The sequence below is a fragment of the Solanum verrucosum genome, unplaced genomic scaffold, assembly GCF_900185275.1.
Source record: "Solanum verrucosum unplaced genomic scaffold, falcon-dt-bn FXZP01000085.1, whole genome shotgun sequence".
Lineage (NCBI taxonomy): Eukaryota > Viridiplantae > Streptophyta > Magnoliopsida > Solanales > Solanaceae > Solanum > Solanum verrucosum.
In genome coordinates this window covers 351,323-366,988 of record NW_026019839.1, presented here as the reverse complement: position 1 = coordinate 366,988, position 15,666 = coordinate 351,323, and the positions used below count along the sequence as shown (strand labels likewise).

The window sequence follows — 15,666 nt, the reverse complement described above, 5'->3', positions numbered from 1 at the left end:
TTGAAAAGAGAGAAAATTAGATATTATTTCTTTCAACCTCATTATTCTTCTAATTTCTTTCTTCTTTTATTTTCGTTGATTTTTTCTATCTTTAATTAAAGTTTTTTTTTGTTATTTATTTTTAACTAAAGTTTATATATATTTTCTTAAAAAAGAATTTAAAAAGATGATCATATTTAGTTCCTTTCCTCATCAATGTATTAATCTCATAATTAGTGTTATTTATATTATTTTCTTAATTAATTTTTTTCTTTATTTAATTATTTATTTGAAGAAATTAGTTATTATAACTTTATAAGAATTACACATGTATTTTTACATAATTGATTTGTCATTTTTAAATTTTTTGGATCATTCTTCATCTTAAAGTTTCTATCTATGTGTAACAATAAAACTAAAATAGAAAATGTGGGGTGACACCTTCTTAGCAATAAATATTTATTTATTCTTATCAATGTTTTGACATTTTTTGTTATTTTTTCCTTCAAATAATTGTTGCCTCGATTTTTAGTTTTAGTTTTATTTTTTTTAGCATTTTTAATTTTAAAAGACTGAAAAATTCATATTGAATATTTATAAAATATAAAAAATAATTTATTTAACTCCTATCATCATCAATATTATTATTAATTTCTTTTACTTCTTTCCTTTATCTTCATTTCATCATTAATGTAATTTATATCATTTTCTTAGATATATATATATATATTTATTTTTTTTTTTTTTTTGTGACATTTCTTAGAAGTTAGGATTACTATTTATTTAATTTTAAAAAAAATTGAATTCTTTTGTCATACTAAATACAACATGTTTTATTATAATTACATTCAATATATTAATCAATATGTTGTACGAATGAAAAGAAAATTATCATTTCACAAAAAAAAGGTTAAAATATAATTTATTATGATTAAGGAAGATAAAAATATTATTCCAATATCCATAACCATATTTAATACATTAAAAATTAATTGAAAAGCTGTAAATGGAAAAGGAATCACCATTTAAGGAATCATTATTTTTAAATTTTTGGATCATTTCTTCTTCTAAAAGTTTCTATCCATATGTAACAATAAAGTTAAAATAGAAAATGTAGTGACACCATTCTTAGTAATAGATACTTATTTATTCTTATCAATTTTTTTGACAATTTTGATTATATTTTTCTTTAAAATAATTATTGCCTCGATTTTTATTTTTATTTTTAACATTTATTTTTAATTTTAAAAGATTGGAAATTTTATGTTAAAAATTTAAATAATAGAAAAAATGATTTATTTAACTTTTATCATCATCAATACTACTACTTTATTTGACGTTTTTTCAAAATCTTCATCTCATCATTAATGTTATTTATATAATTTTGTTAAATCACTTATTTTTTCTTTTTTAACTCTTTTATATATATATATAAAAGTTGTATATGTAAATGATGATGTGACATTTCTTAGAAGCTAAGATTACTATTTATCTAATTTCTCAAATTTTTGAGTTCTTTTATCATACTAAATACAATATGTTTTATTATAATTACATTCAATATAGTAAACAATATGTTCTAGGAATTAAAACAAAATTATCATTTCAGAAAAATAAATGTTAAATTATAATTTTATTATGATTCGGGAAAGATAAAGATATTATTTCAATATCCCATAACCGCATTCAATATATTAGAAATTAATTGGATATAACTGTAAATGGAAAATGAATCACCATTTAAGGAAAATAAATGTTTGCAATACCATAATAATTAAGGAGAGAGTAAGATATTATTTTAATATCCTAATTCGGAACTTTTAATCTACTACTCAATTAAAAAGAAAATGCATTTAATTCATTAAAAAGTTATTAGTTTAATATATTTTCTCATTCTACTAATTCAATTCACTCAAACTTAATTTTAAAGATAAAATAACAGCTCCATTTTAATTGTTATCAATATATTTCAAAAATATTTAATTTTTAATGATCGCGCGAAGTGCGACCAAATTCTCTAGTTTAAAACAAAAAGGTAAAATTTAAATGGGTCTACAATAGAATTCCTAGAAATCCAACTTGAAAAATTATGTTAAAAATGGAAAATAAAAAGTGAAATAAATTTAATTGAGAGTTATCCTTCGTCTGTCCCATTTTATGTGACACTTTTTATTTCTCGAGAATCAAATAGTTTAAGTTTGATCGTAAATTTGTGTATGGTATCTTCAATTTTTTAAAAATGAAATTTATATATTTGTAAACTACGTAAAAATCAAAATATTATAATTCAAAATATTTTAAAGATCTATGAAAAATTTAAGATCAAAGATAAACTAAAGAGAGTAAAAGGGGAGAATGGAAAGTAGAAAAAAAGGAAAAAAATGAATATTTAGAGAGAGAAACTGAGGAAAAAAAGTAAGAAAAGTAATTATTCATGTGGGTTGTTGTATATGTAGAAAGGCACGTGTACAATTAATGAGTGACAATGAATTTTATAGTACAGTTTGAAATGCTTTGTGTACAACTTTGTAGTGCCATGTTCGTCCTCTAAAGTCTCACTTCTAATAAGGAGTAATATAAATAAGAAGTATAAAATAAAGTTGAAAAATTTTACAATATAATTTCTCAATGTTGGATGATCTTTTGAGATATTTACTCGAAAATTAAGAGAAATTTAACGGTTTTGAAATTATAAGACTGTAAGGGGAAAATGGATCAATCCATAGATAATATAAAAAACATCTATGTGTTATACATAGTACATGTGTCTTTGTGATATGAGTGGGGTAAGCTTAAGAAAATTACATATTTGTCCTTGTTAGTCCTTCCTAACTCCCTACATAGTACATGTGTCTTGATATGAGTGGGGAGTAGTACTTGTGTAATGAGGTGGGCCCCAATACAGTACAACTTGTATTACCTTTGGTACATCTATTTGATGTTGTGTTAGTCCTTCTAACTCTCATTTCTAAATAAGAGTAAAGTAATATAATATATATATATATATATATATATATATATATATAAAAGAGTTAAAAAAGAAAAAATAAGTGATTTAAGAAAATTATAGAAATAACATTAATGATGAGATGAAGATTAAGAAAAAACGTCAAATAAATTAATAGTATTGATGATGATAAAAGTTAAATAAATCATTTTTTCTATTATTAAAATTTTTAACATAAAATTTCCAATCTTTTAAAATTAAAAATAAATGTTAAAAAAATAAAATTGAGGAATAATTATTTTAAAGAATTTACACGCCAAATTATTATTAATACTTATGTATCATCAATGCTAGTACAATACTTGTTGAATAAGGTGGGTCCTAATATAGTACAACTTAGATGCTAATAGTTGTTGAATAAAATGGGCCCCATAGTACAACTTAAATTACATTAAGAACAACTTGTTGGCGCTATGTTAGTCCTTCACAACTTCCTCTTCTAAATAAGAGTAATATCTCTAAAGTAGAAGAGATGAGATCTCTTTGCACTTTACCATCTTCAGATTCTACTTTATAAGACTACACTAAATATATTTATTATTGTTGTTGTTCACTATCACAAATAGAGATCTTCGCTACTGTGAACCAATTAAAAAATTGTGTTAAGTCCCCATGCGTCTATAAACTTGGTCCAATCTGATTGACTATTCAATATCTTTCACTTTTGTATAAATACCTATACTATAGTTCTTTCTCATCAAACCACGTCTACTATTTAGGCAAATTTTATTTTCTTGATTTGCCTACCACTGATTTCTTCCATTGCTTTCTAAATTTTTATTTAAATCTCTGTATGGTCATACATTTTTTCTTTTTAATGATTTTCAAATTTTGTCATCTGATAGTGAAGAATTTATCGTTCAAATTTCTTTATTATTGAAATTTTGTTGTCTGTAATCACCATTTGTTTTTTAGGGTTGTTTTGAATTTAAAACAAAAGGGTAAAATCTAAATGGGTCTACAATACAATTCCTAGAAATCCAACTTGAAAAATTATGTTAAAAATGGAAAATAAAAACTGAAATAAATTTAATTGAGAGTTATCCTCCGTCTATTCAATTTTATGTGACACTTTTTATTTTTCGAGAATCAAATAGTTTAAGTCTGACCGAAAATTTGTGCATGGTATCTTCAATTTTTAAAAAATGAAATTTATATATTTGTAAACTATGTAAATATCAAAGTATTATAGGTCACAATAATTAATAATTCAAAATATTTTAAAGATCTATAAAAAATTTAATATCAAAGATTAACTAAAGAGAGAGTAAAAGGGGAGAATGGAAAGTAGAAAAAAAGGAAAAAAAAACGAATATATAGAGAGAAATTGAGGAAAAAAGTCAGAAAAGTAATTCTTCATGTGGATTGTTGTATATGTAGAAAGACACGTGTACAATTAATGAGGCACAATTAATTTTATAGTATAATTTGAAATGCTTTGTGTATAACTTGGTAGTGCCGTGTTCGTCCTTTAAAGTGTCAACTCTAATAAGGAGTAATAAGTAATAATAATAATTGCAATGTTAGTTCTTGTAAGTAATGAGTAATAATAATAATTGCAATGTTAGTCCTTGTAATTGTCATTTATAAAAGTTAATGTACAATTCTTTTTGCACGTTGTACAACTAATTTAATGCAGTCAAAAGTTAATGTACAAAATTCTATGCATGTTGTACAAGTAATTTAATGCAATGTTAGTCCTTCTAAAGTCTCATATTTAATGTACAATTCTTTTTGCACGTTGTACAACTAATTTAATGCAGTCAAAAGTTAATGTACAAAATTCTATGCATGTTGTACAAGTAATTTAATGCAATGTTAGTCCTTCTAAAGTCTCATATCTAAATAAGAGTAAAGTAATATAGTAGAAAGAATAGAATAAAATATATCATATTAAAAGAGTGATTTATTTGCTACTCCAGTCAAATATAATGGCCACTGAACCCAAGTTTGACATTGACTTATTGACCAGTCAAAATTAACTGTTAGAATATTTATAAACAATTTGTCATTGTGGACCACGTTCAATTGAATCTCTTCCAATTAATTATTTAAATATTATTTTTTTTTGTTCTTTGAGTAACATTTTGAAAAAGTTTAACTGGTTCGAGTTTTAAATATGAAAAAAATAATATTGGAATCGTCATTTTCTAATTGAGTCTTATAATATGCGATACAAATTTAGTTAGGGTTTTATTTCAAGCTTCGGAACACTAAAAGAAAAAAATAAAGTGGAATACTTAGCTTACCTGCTCCATGTTATAAAATATTCTCAAGTTATTCTTTATTCTTTGTCCCCCTAATTAATAATCTCTTGCTAACTAAGAAACACACCATTAATTTTGTCATTTATAGAAATGTTAGCAAACAAATAAATAAGCATATCCAATAATCCAAAACTAATTAGAACGCCACAATTATGATGGTGGTTAGATTGATTTTTCAAACAATGACCTCCTTGAAAGCTACTTTGGATTTTTTTCATTATTAGTAGATGCTAAATCCATAAATAATATTTAGCCATGTTAATTTTTTTATTATGCTTTGATTATTAATTATTATTATTTTTGTTCATTTTCTCATGAAGTTAATGTTAAATACAACAATGCCATTATTCTCTTTATGGTGGGGGTGTTCACTAGAAAGAGGAAACTGTTGTGTAAAGAGAGAATTCTTTGAAATTCTAATATTCAATCTTATTAAAAAAATAAATAATAGTTATAAGTCATTTATAAATTATAGTAAATAAAATAGTAGCTTAATAATGACTTGAGCTGAAAGGACTATTCTACCCTTCTATGTTATATGTTATATATATGTTGAAAAATGATGAGAACTATTACTCCCAAACACACACAAATATACGTATTCGCCAAGTAATAAAGAATTAACTATTCTAGATATCGTTCTTAGAGAAGCTTATATATTTTGATCACCTAAATTTAATCCAATTAAACGATTCAAGAATTTCTACAATTTTGTGGTTGTATTATAACTAAAGAACAACTAAACTAATTAACACAATTTAGAGTGATCTACAGGAAATAAGATTTCGCGAGAGAAAGATCTAGAGTTACGATGATGATTAACATGATAATACGATTGAGTTTATTAATTATTAATTGAACCTATTGATCTCCTATCTAGAGGTTTACGAACACACCTTTTTTTTTCTTTTCTTATTAAGCTTGCAATTTCCTCTTTTGAATATAACTAACTAGCCATATATATAATTCGATTGGAGATCAAACAATTAAATAATTAATCATACAACAATTAAATTAACAAAAACATCTCACACATGTAAATCTATCACTTGTTCACATGTTAGGAAATAAGCAAGATACATTGTACACAAGCTAATAAGCCAATCCATGAGATTTAGTTTCAGATGAGAAATGTTCAGTTGTCTATAATTTCTCATGAGCTAGCATCTATCCTGTCTGCTTTACATATTAGTACATGTTTTATATATATATATATATATATATATATATTGACGTCCTAGTGTCTGAATAATTTTATAAACACAAGATCATGTATACAAGTAATTATAGATTCTATCAGAGACTTCGTACACATTGTAAAGTTGTCATATGTATTAATTCATAGTTTCATTTGCCATTTACATTAGTGTGATCAGTTGGCTTGTCCCCCATTTTCCCTTACAGCTGCAGTAACTAACACTATAGTTTTGTGTTTATTTTTTTGGAGCCTATTTGGAAACTGTATAGTGTATAGTCTAGTTAATAGCACTACGATTCTTTTTTACTTTTTCCTTTTATTTGTCTTTCCTTCTCTGATTTTCAAGAAAAGTACAAAATAATAACTAGGCCTTGTTTTTTTACCCCTCCCCAGGAGATCCCGTGGTGACGCAAACTCACAATATGAGGAGTGCTTACCATTCGAGCAACACTCTCTTGTCAACTAGGCTATTTCTTTTCGGAATACTACACTCTACTCTTTGTTTGGATCTAGGCCCAATCAGTTTCCAAAGCCCATTCATTATCTATTATAAAAAAAAATGGAAAAATTATCTTATTACATTAATATTCTTACCATATGTATAAATTCTCCCTACAGTTTGAAATAATTACACACTATCTTACTAATTAATAATTTCATACCAACTTTCAAATACACCTAGATACATGTATTTTTTCTACTAGATACACTATGATATACAAATGTATAGGGAGAGAGGCGAGAGAGAGAGGGGGAGAGAAGCGAGGAAGATAGGAGAAATACGAGCAAGAGAGGGGGAAGGTGAGCAAGAGAGTCTTTGTATCCCAAATACATAAGAATCACACTAGATACATGTATCTAAAATACCATATACATTCCAAATACATTCAGAAATACAAATACATAGGGAGAGAGCGAGCGTAATAGGAGAGAGGCGAGCGAAAGAGTCATATACATGTGAATCCACTTGAAAACTGGAACAAATTACACCTAATTTTGACCCCGTGTATCATAGATACATGTATCTAGGGGCCAAAATTCATGACACATTGTAATTTCAAAATTCATGAAAAGACACGTAATTAAATCCTAAACTAATGATATATGCCATAATCAATTAACTTAAATAGCAGCTCAACTAAATATTCTATCATCATCGCAAAGTTTATAACATACTCTATAATAATATTACAAATAATAATAGTTAAATACTAAAAAATTAAAATAAGGAAAAAACATAGTCAGACCCCTTGCTCTACCTTAGTGTTTGGATACAATATCATGACAACTCTTAAGTAGTGAAGTATCTCCAGCTATTTGCCTCAACTTCTGAACAAATACCATTTTTGAGATCTTGTTTTTCTATAAATTATAGAATTCATATAATCAGTAATCAAATACTTGTTAAAGTACTTTACAGTAATAAATTTTATAGTCACAATTTTTAATTTTTTAAAAATAAAAATACGTACCTGAAAATCTTCATAGTTCTTTGAGATCAAAACCATTCTTGAAGGATGTAAAAAATTGGAAAGCACACGCAATAAATTTGAAAATTTTATACGTGGTGTGGGATTCAATGGAATCTTCTTGATTTTTGAAGAGTTACCTAGAAAAATAGGACAAGTCGGTCCGTTAAAAATAATTATATTCACTAGTCAAATATATAAGTAGTTATCCCAAATTACTTGCCTATTTACAAAATCAAAATAGAAATGAATCAAAATTTCCATGTTTGATCGTTACAATTAATTCTTTTCGGAAAGTGTAAACAAGTTCGTATGTTCCAAAGAAGTTTTTGTAAGAATATATTAGTAAAACCATCCTTCTTATTGATGATTTCTTAAGGAACATGTAAAAGAGAAAATGAACAAATAATATGGGACGGATCAGAAGAAGTAAGAATATATAGTACTATTTTGTATCTGTTCGCTTTTACTTATCTAATATTTCAAAAATAGATTTAACTTTTATATATCAAGGAAAGGAAAGATAATTATTTGTTTTCATGTTTTATCTTAGACATTAATTACTTATTTCCAAAAAAAAATTCAAGACCTAGTACTAAACATCAATTCAGAAGGGATAGTGTAATAACATAGTCATATCAATAATTATTTTCTCAATGGATTCAAATTTTAATGTGACAAGTAAAAGTAAACGGAGAAAGTATATTTTATGTACATCATATATTATATCAATTTCGTTCTTTTTTCTAGCAGATAAAAGAATATAAAAATAAATCAAAAAAAGATATCTAAAAATGTATAGATAGCAATAAAAATCTTGAATCTCTACATTAGCATAATAATTTAAAATAACCAAATTATGAATCTTGAATTGCTTACCTAATAATAATGGACCCTTGAAACTCACTAGAAAAATTGGTAAAATATGAGAATTCATATTAGAAGGCCAAATAATGTATGTTTTAGGAGCAAAATAATTGTCAACCCCAGAGTCAAAATCTTGACAAGTTGGCTGAAATTGTTTGGATGAAGCCTCAATTACTTCTGTATTTCCTAATATTACTCTGCAAAGTAACATATGTCTTAATCCATTCTCATCTTCCACTGCCGAAAATACCCTTCAATCCAAAAATAAAAAGTCAAATAAATTAATTAATTAACTTAAACATTTGAAGTAATCAAATGACAAATTCAATGTTCATATACTTACGTAAAACCAATATAAATTTTAGAGTTAACAATGGCTTGTCCAAGACTCTTGATATGTTTGTTTCATTTTATACAGAAAATGGTCAAATATATCATATCAACATTATTGGAAATAGTTTAAATGTATATGCTGTTATTTTTTTATTTAAATATACCATTTTTATTATAACTTAGCATAAATTTATCTTTAATTTTGACACATAGATACACTTCAAGCTTAAAATCAAATGATCTAATTTAAATACACCATTTCTTAAAAACTACTAGTGTAATTCGATTCGTTTTATTTTATTATCATCATCTTCTCTAAGGATCACATTTGCGTTTCTCTAATAAGTGTCGGAAAAATAAAATTAGCCAAATTTGATTCTTGAATGAATTTTCTAGTGAACTTATCAGAGAAACTCAAATTAAAAACAACTATATATTTGAAGCAAAAGTATAATAACAATAAGGTATATTAAAATTAAAAGTATAACACTTTTTATATTTATTATAATTATTTATGATATATAAAGGTATGTTTGACTTTCCCCAACTTATATATATGTGGCGGTGTGTAATTTGTCGCTATGTTCAAGAAAAAAAGAGTCTTTGACACATGTTAATTTTCACAGATATTATAAGAATAATGTCATTACGGATAAAATTGAAAAGTATAAAATTAATTTCAAAAATAGAAAGATGAAACAGATAAACAATAAGTTATTAAAATGTTTAATTTCTTACCCATCGATGTTTCTAGGATAAAGATGAACACCATTGCCAAAACAATCTCCAGATTTTGGTTCCATAATTGTAGAAAATCCATGTGAAATAATTTTACAAATTTCATCTTTGGAAGAACCAATCCAAGCATATTTAATATTAGCATCTCCACCACATTTTTTCCACATTGCTTCGGAATAAATACTAAAACTTTCTGACCTCGCTTGCCCCAATATAGTTGAACGTGAATTTTTGTGTATAGCCACAACTTCAATTTCATTTCCCAATTGTCCCATTCCACTAAGAAAACCTGCCTTGATCAAATCATGCTCTTGGTCACGTTCTTCTAGTTTGATTATTCCATTTCTCTTCAACGACCTAAATTAGTACGAGCAAATGTAATATACGTGGACAAATTACTAAAATTTTATGAATAAAATCAAAATTTTGAATTCGTTTCTGACCTGAAGTGACAATTCAACATCGGATTAGGAGACTCAACTTCGGAATCAGAAGAGAACAATATTTCACGGTTCTCTACTGTCATGGAAACTTGATCATCATCTCCAAGTTGATCCATCTTAAGAGTAAGTAATAAGAAAATAGAAGAGTGAATTTATATAAATAGTTGGAGAGACTTAGGCTATAAGAATGCGTTATGGTATGGACATATATTATGAGACATGAGAAAAGAAAATAAAAACAAGGTGAGAAAAGGGAGAAATATCCAACCTCGTGAAATATCTAACCTAAGATTTTGTCAACATTAATTTTGTTATTCAAGTACAATGTATAAGACCACTCTTCGTTTAATTATAAGTCTCAAATTTATATATTATATATAAAATTATTTTGATATAAAATCTTTATCTTCAAATGAAGCTTTACAAATATAAATTTAAATTAATTTAGAAATATCGAACGCCGAAAAAGAAATAAAGGACAATAAAGGAGTGGAAGAGAGGAGTGGGGCGTGGCCGTTCTCAAACCAGTTAATTTGCAGTTGAGGTCTTCATGATTTGATTTTAGACCAAATTCAAATTACATTTATACCCTTTGTTTCATAATAATTTTTTTTTTTAGTCATTTAATTTTGTGATGTTGATGTATTGATATTTATATTTTTTTGTAGCAAAGGCTATTAATCAACCACGCATTTCCATATTTAATGGAACTGTTAGAAATGCATCTAAATGGAAAATGTCTTTATTGACTAAAGAAAATGCCGAGATTATTTTTTTGGATATTAATATGAAGAAAATGACAAGAGTCTTCCTCCAAAAAGTTAATACGTCATAATCATAATATTATAAATGAGTCGAGTTATGATAATTATTTACTACAATTATAACATGTTATTTTTTAAATCCATATAAACACAATCATTTTATTATTGAATGAGTCGAGTTATGATAATTATTTTACTACAATTATAACATGTTATTTTTTAAATTTATATAAACACAATCATTTTATTTTTAAATGAGTCAAGTTATGATAATTATTTACTATTATAACATGTTATGTTTTTATCTCTATAAACGCAATCATGTTATTTCTTAAATGAGTCTAGTTATGATAATTATTTACTATTATAACATATTATTTTTTAATCTATATAAAACATCATTTTCTTTTTCAATGTACCGAATCATGATTATTATTTACTATTATAATATGCTATATTTTTAACCAATATAAACACAATCATTTTCTTTTAGACAGTGTGACCAAAAATATAAAAAAAAACTATTCTGTCTTTTTTTCCCTAAACATATGTTCGATTTTCTTCTTGACTATTCATTGTTATTTTTTTTCTTAACTTATATTAATATATAATATATAGTGTTCTGTATTTAAAAAAATATATTTTTACGTGTGAAATATCTTTAATAGTCCGTTTGCAATTGGTTTCTTTTATTTGTTTTTAAGACAAAAAAGCTTTTAAGTAGTTCTCTAATGTTTGAGTAAAATAATAAAAAAATGCTTATAAAACACTTATTTAAAAGCTAAAATAAAAAAATAGCTATATTGATATTTATATTTTTTTTGTAGCAAAGGCTATTAATCAACCACGCATTTCCATATTTAATGGAACTGTTAGAAATGCATCTAAAAGGAAAATGTCTTTATTGACTAAAGAAAATGTCGAGATTATTTTTTGGATATTAATATAAAGAAAATGACAAGAGTCTTCCTCCAAAAGTTAATACGTCATAAATCACAATATTATAAATGAGTCGAGTTATGATAATTATTTATTATTATAACATTATAAACACAATCATTTTATTATTAAATGAGTCGAGTTATGATAATTATTTACTACAATTATAATATGTTATTTTTTAAATCTATGTAAACACAATCATTTTATTATTAAATGAGTCGAGTTATGATAATTATTTACTACAGTTATAACATGTTATTTTTTAAATTTATATAAACACAATCACTTTATTTTTAAATGAGTCGAGTTATGATAATTATTTACTATTATAACATGTTATTTTTTTTTTATCTCTATAAACGCAATCATGTTATTTCTTAAATGAGTCTAGTTATGATAATTATTTACTATTATAACATATTATTTTTTAATCTATATAAAACATCATTTTCTTTTTCAATGAACCGAGTCATGATTATTATTTACTATTATAACATGCTATATTTTTAACCTATATAAACACAATCATTTTCTTTTAGACAGTGTGACCAAAAATATAAAAAAAAACTATTCCGTCTTTTTTTCCCTAAACATATGTTCGATTTTCTTCTTGACTATTCATTGTTATTTTTTTTCTTAATTTATATTAATATATAATATATGGTGTTCTGTATTTATTTACGTGTGAAATATCTTTAATAGTCCGTTTGCAATTGGTTTCTTTTATTTGTTTTTAAGACAAAAAAAGCTTTAAAGTAGTTCTCTAATGTTTGAGTAAAATAATAAAAAAATGCTTATAAAACACTTATTTAAAAGCTAAAATAAAAAAATAGCTAATAAGTGATAGTTTAGGTATGAAACTCACACTCTCAATAATATAGGTATGGTTTTTTTTATAAAAAAAAGATATTTTAAATGTGTTTTTGATCTTTATCTCTACAACTTTTGATTTATAAGTTATAAGCCAAAAGTCAATCCAAACAGACTCATAAAAACAATTTCCTTGGCATTTACAATTTGTGGACCTTTTAAGATGTTGTTAACTAATGTGTCAACTATATAAATAGGCATAAAGCCATAAACCTCCTCAAAATATATAAAATTTGCACAACTATAAATAATTTTTTCTTTTTTCCAATACTCTAAATTCTTGTTAGTTAATTTTTTTTTATCCCAATTATGCTCTTTCAAACTTAAAACAAAGAAAATAGGCGAGTTTTAAAGTTAAGCTAATTCTTTAATAAATATTAAAGAACAAGAATAACTAAATAAATAAATATTAATTTACTTCACTAAAAAGAAAAAAATCATTCTCAAGACATACATAAAATTAAAAAAATTAATTCAAACTTTAATAATGAATATTCAAGAAATAGGGCTGTTTTTAAGTAAGAGAAAAACAAATTTAATTCAAATTTAGTTGCGGCGTGGCCGTTCTCTAACCGGTTAATTTGCAGTTGAGGTCTTAAATGGTTTGATTTTGACTAATTCAATTACATTTCTACCCCTTTTTTCATAAATCCTTTTTTTTTTTTTTGGGTTATATATTCTGTGCTGTATTGATATTTATTTATCTTAATTTATTTGGAGAATTTAATAGCTCAATTGGTTGGTTATGTAAATTTTTACCTGATTGATCTCGAGGGTTCAATTTTCCACCTTGTAATTTCATCCTCCATTTTCTCTTTTTCCAACTCCAATTTTTTTTAAAAGTATTTTTATCTGAGTTAATACATAAAAAGGTCCTAAATTATTTTTATTTTCATAAGCAAAATAAGATTGAGATGGTGACACATGTTTGTCCGTTTGATTTAAGGACATATACGGTTCAAAAGTATGACAGTAAGGATATATACAATCTTAAAGTAACAGAAAATACATATCATTTTCTAAAGTTTGAGGTATATTTGGCCTTTTTTTGTTCTTAGTTTTATAAAATCCAATTAGAGCTATATGTGATCGTTCTAGCAAAGTTCATGCTACATTTGATCTTTTTCACACATTTTTTTTTACTTAATTTGAATTTTAACTATCTCACTTCTAGATCTACAATTTGCTTATCAACATTTGAGTTTCTTATTTTTATTTGTTTTTCCTTTCATTTTTAGTGTAAAAATATGAGAAACAAAAAGAAAAAAATGTGATGGAAAAAGAGAAAAAAATTAAAAATAATTTTCTTGCGGCTATATTAATAATAAATTTTAAAAAGAATTTTTTTTAAAAAAAATGAATTTAAAATAAAAAAATTTCACTCCGGTTAGATCAAAAGGGTATATCTAGGCCATTTGTGTAATGATATAGGTATATATGAGCCACTTTTATAACGAAAAATATATTAGCTCTAAATAGCAAAGTTTTTTTGGTAACCATGTATACATTACAATTACTAAAGCAAAAACATACACCTAAAGAGCCCTTGAGCACAACAACTGCGTCTCAAGCCTCCAACAAAACACAAAACTAGTTACACTTTCAGCCTTTGCAAAAAAAAACACTACATCTGCTAGCTCTCTTTGATGAACTAAGTATGTCTATTCTATGTAAAATCTCCTTCTTAATTTGTGTGTGTATCTCAGTTGTTTGTATATGTACTTCTTTGAAAATTTTCCAGTTCCGGGCTCTCTAAGTATGGTAGATCATTGCCTCCCAACTCGCAGCTATCACTTGTTTCTGAAACTGCTTCCATTTCTTCCTTTTAATTCTCAGCATTACTTCTTTCACCTCCCCAGTTTTATAGGCAAGCATGTCCACTGTTCAACATTTCTCTAGACCTCAGTGAACCATGGGCATTCACTGAACAAGTGTTTGGCTGTCTCCAGCTTCTGAGCATCACATAAACAACAATTAGTTTCCTCCACTGAGATGTTCATCTTCAATAGCCTTTCCTTAGTTAGCAATCTATCTTGGACAACTAACCACAGAATAAATCTATGTTTAGGTTGAGCCACTACACTTCAAATACATTCAACAATATGTGAACTATTGTGGGTCCCTCTAAGATCAATATAGATCTTTGTGATTGAGTATTCACCTCCCTTAGTCAGCCAATACCTATCTTGTGTATACCAACTTTGTATTTTTCCTTTCTTGGCGTGAATCTTCCTCCAATACCAGCTGCTATCTACCGGAGCTTTGTGGTTCCAAACATCCTCTCCTGCTTTCATATACACATCATGCACTTACTTGACCCATAATGAGTCCTTATTGACAATTAAATGACATAGCAACTTCCCAACAGATGCAAGGTTCCATAAGCTGCAATCTTTGATATTCAACCCTCCAAGCTTCTTAGGCAGACACACTTTACTCTATGAGACTAGTGACACCTTCTTCTTTTCATCAGACCCACCCCATAGGTACTCTCTACATCTCAGGACAAAGACTGATCCCCAAAAACTATGAATTAAAAAAAACTGAGTTTATGACTTGAAGCCTTCCAGCATATGACAATTGCTTGGTATATGTCAATCTGATTCTGGATGTGATTTTGTCCACTAACTGTTTGCATTCTAACTTACTCTATCTCTTAGATGATAGCGGCAGTCCCAAGTATCTAAAAGGCAATTCTCCGAGTGTAAACCCAGTTCTTAACAGTAGCTCATTTTTCACCTGATCTTTCATTCCAGCTACAAAAATACTTGATTTCTCCATGTTAGCAA

The 15,666-nt window shown here is 26.1% G+C and overlaps 2 protein-coding genes across 2 annotated transcripts in view; both read right to left on the bottom strand.

The window, feature by feature from the left end:
• LOC125815695 (protein NSP-INTERACTING KINASE 3-like) overlaps nucleotides 1-15,666 on the bottom strand; it is a 451,704-nt gene that overhangs the window by 312,664 nt on the left and 123,374 nt on the right. The window lies entirely within an intron of this gene.
• LOC125816004 (probable inactive poly [ADP-ribose] polymerase SRO2) lies at nucleotides 7,673-10,611 on the bottom strand. Its single transcript, XM_049495594.1, has 6 exons — nucleotides 10,570-10,611; nucleotides 10,302-10,417; nucleotides 9,859-10,215; nucleotides 8,800-9,038; nucleotides 7,924-8,060; nucleotides 7,673-7,813 (listed from the first exon to the last, which is right to left on the bottom strand). Exons 2-6 carry the CDS (start codon nucleotides 10,415-10,417, stop codon nucleotides 7,712-7,714), a joined length of 951 nt encoding a protein of 316 aa, XP_049351551.1. The 5' UTR covers nucleotides 10,570-10,611; the 3' UTR covers nucleotides 7,673-7,711.

Excerpts from the sequence above, each read along its gene's own strand:
- LOC125816004 (XM_049495594.1), bottom strand. The coding sequence starts at position 10,417 with ATGGATCAACTTGGAGATGATGATCAAGTTTCCATGACAGTAGAGAAC. Across the intron at positions 10,216-10,301 it reads ATGTTGAATTGTCACTTCAG|GTCGTTGAAGAGAAATGGAA; the intron begins GTCAGAAACGAA and ends GTACTAATTTAG. Across the intron at positions 7,814-7,923 it reads AGAACTATGAAGATTTTCAG|AAAAACAAGATCTCAAAAAT; the intron begins GTACGTATTTTT and ends TATAATTTATAG.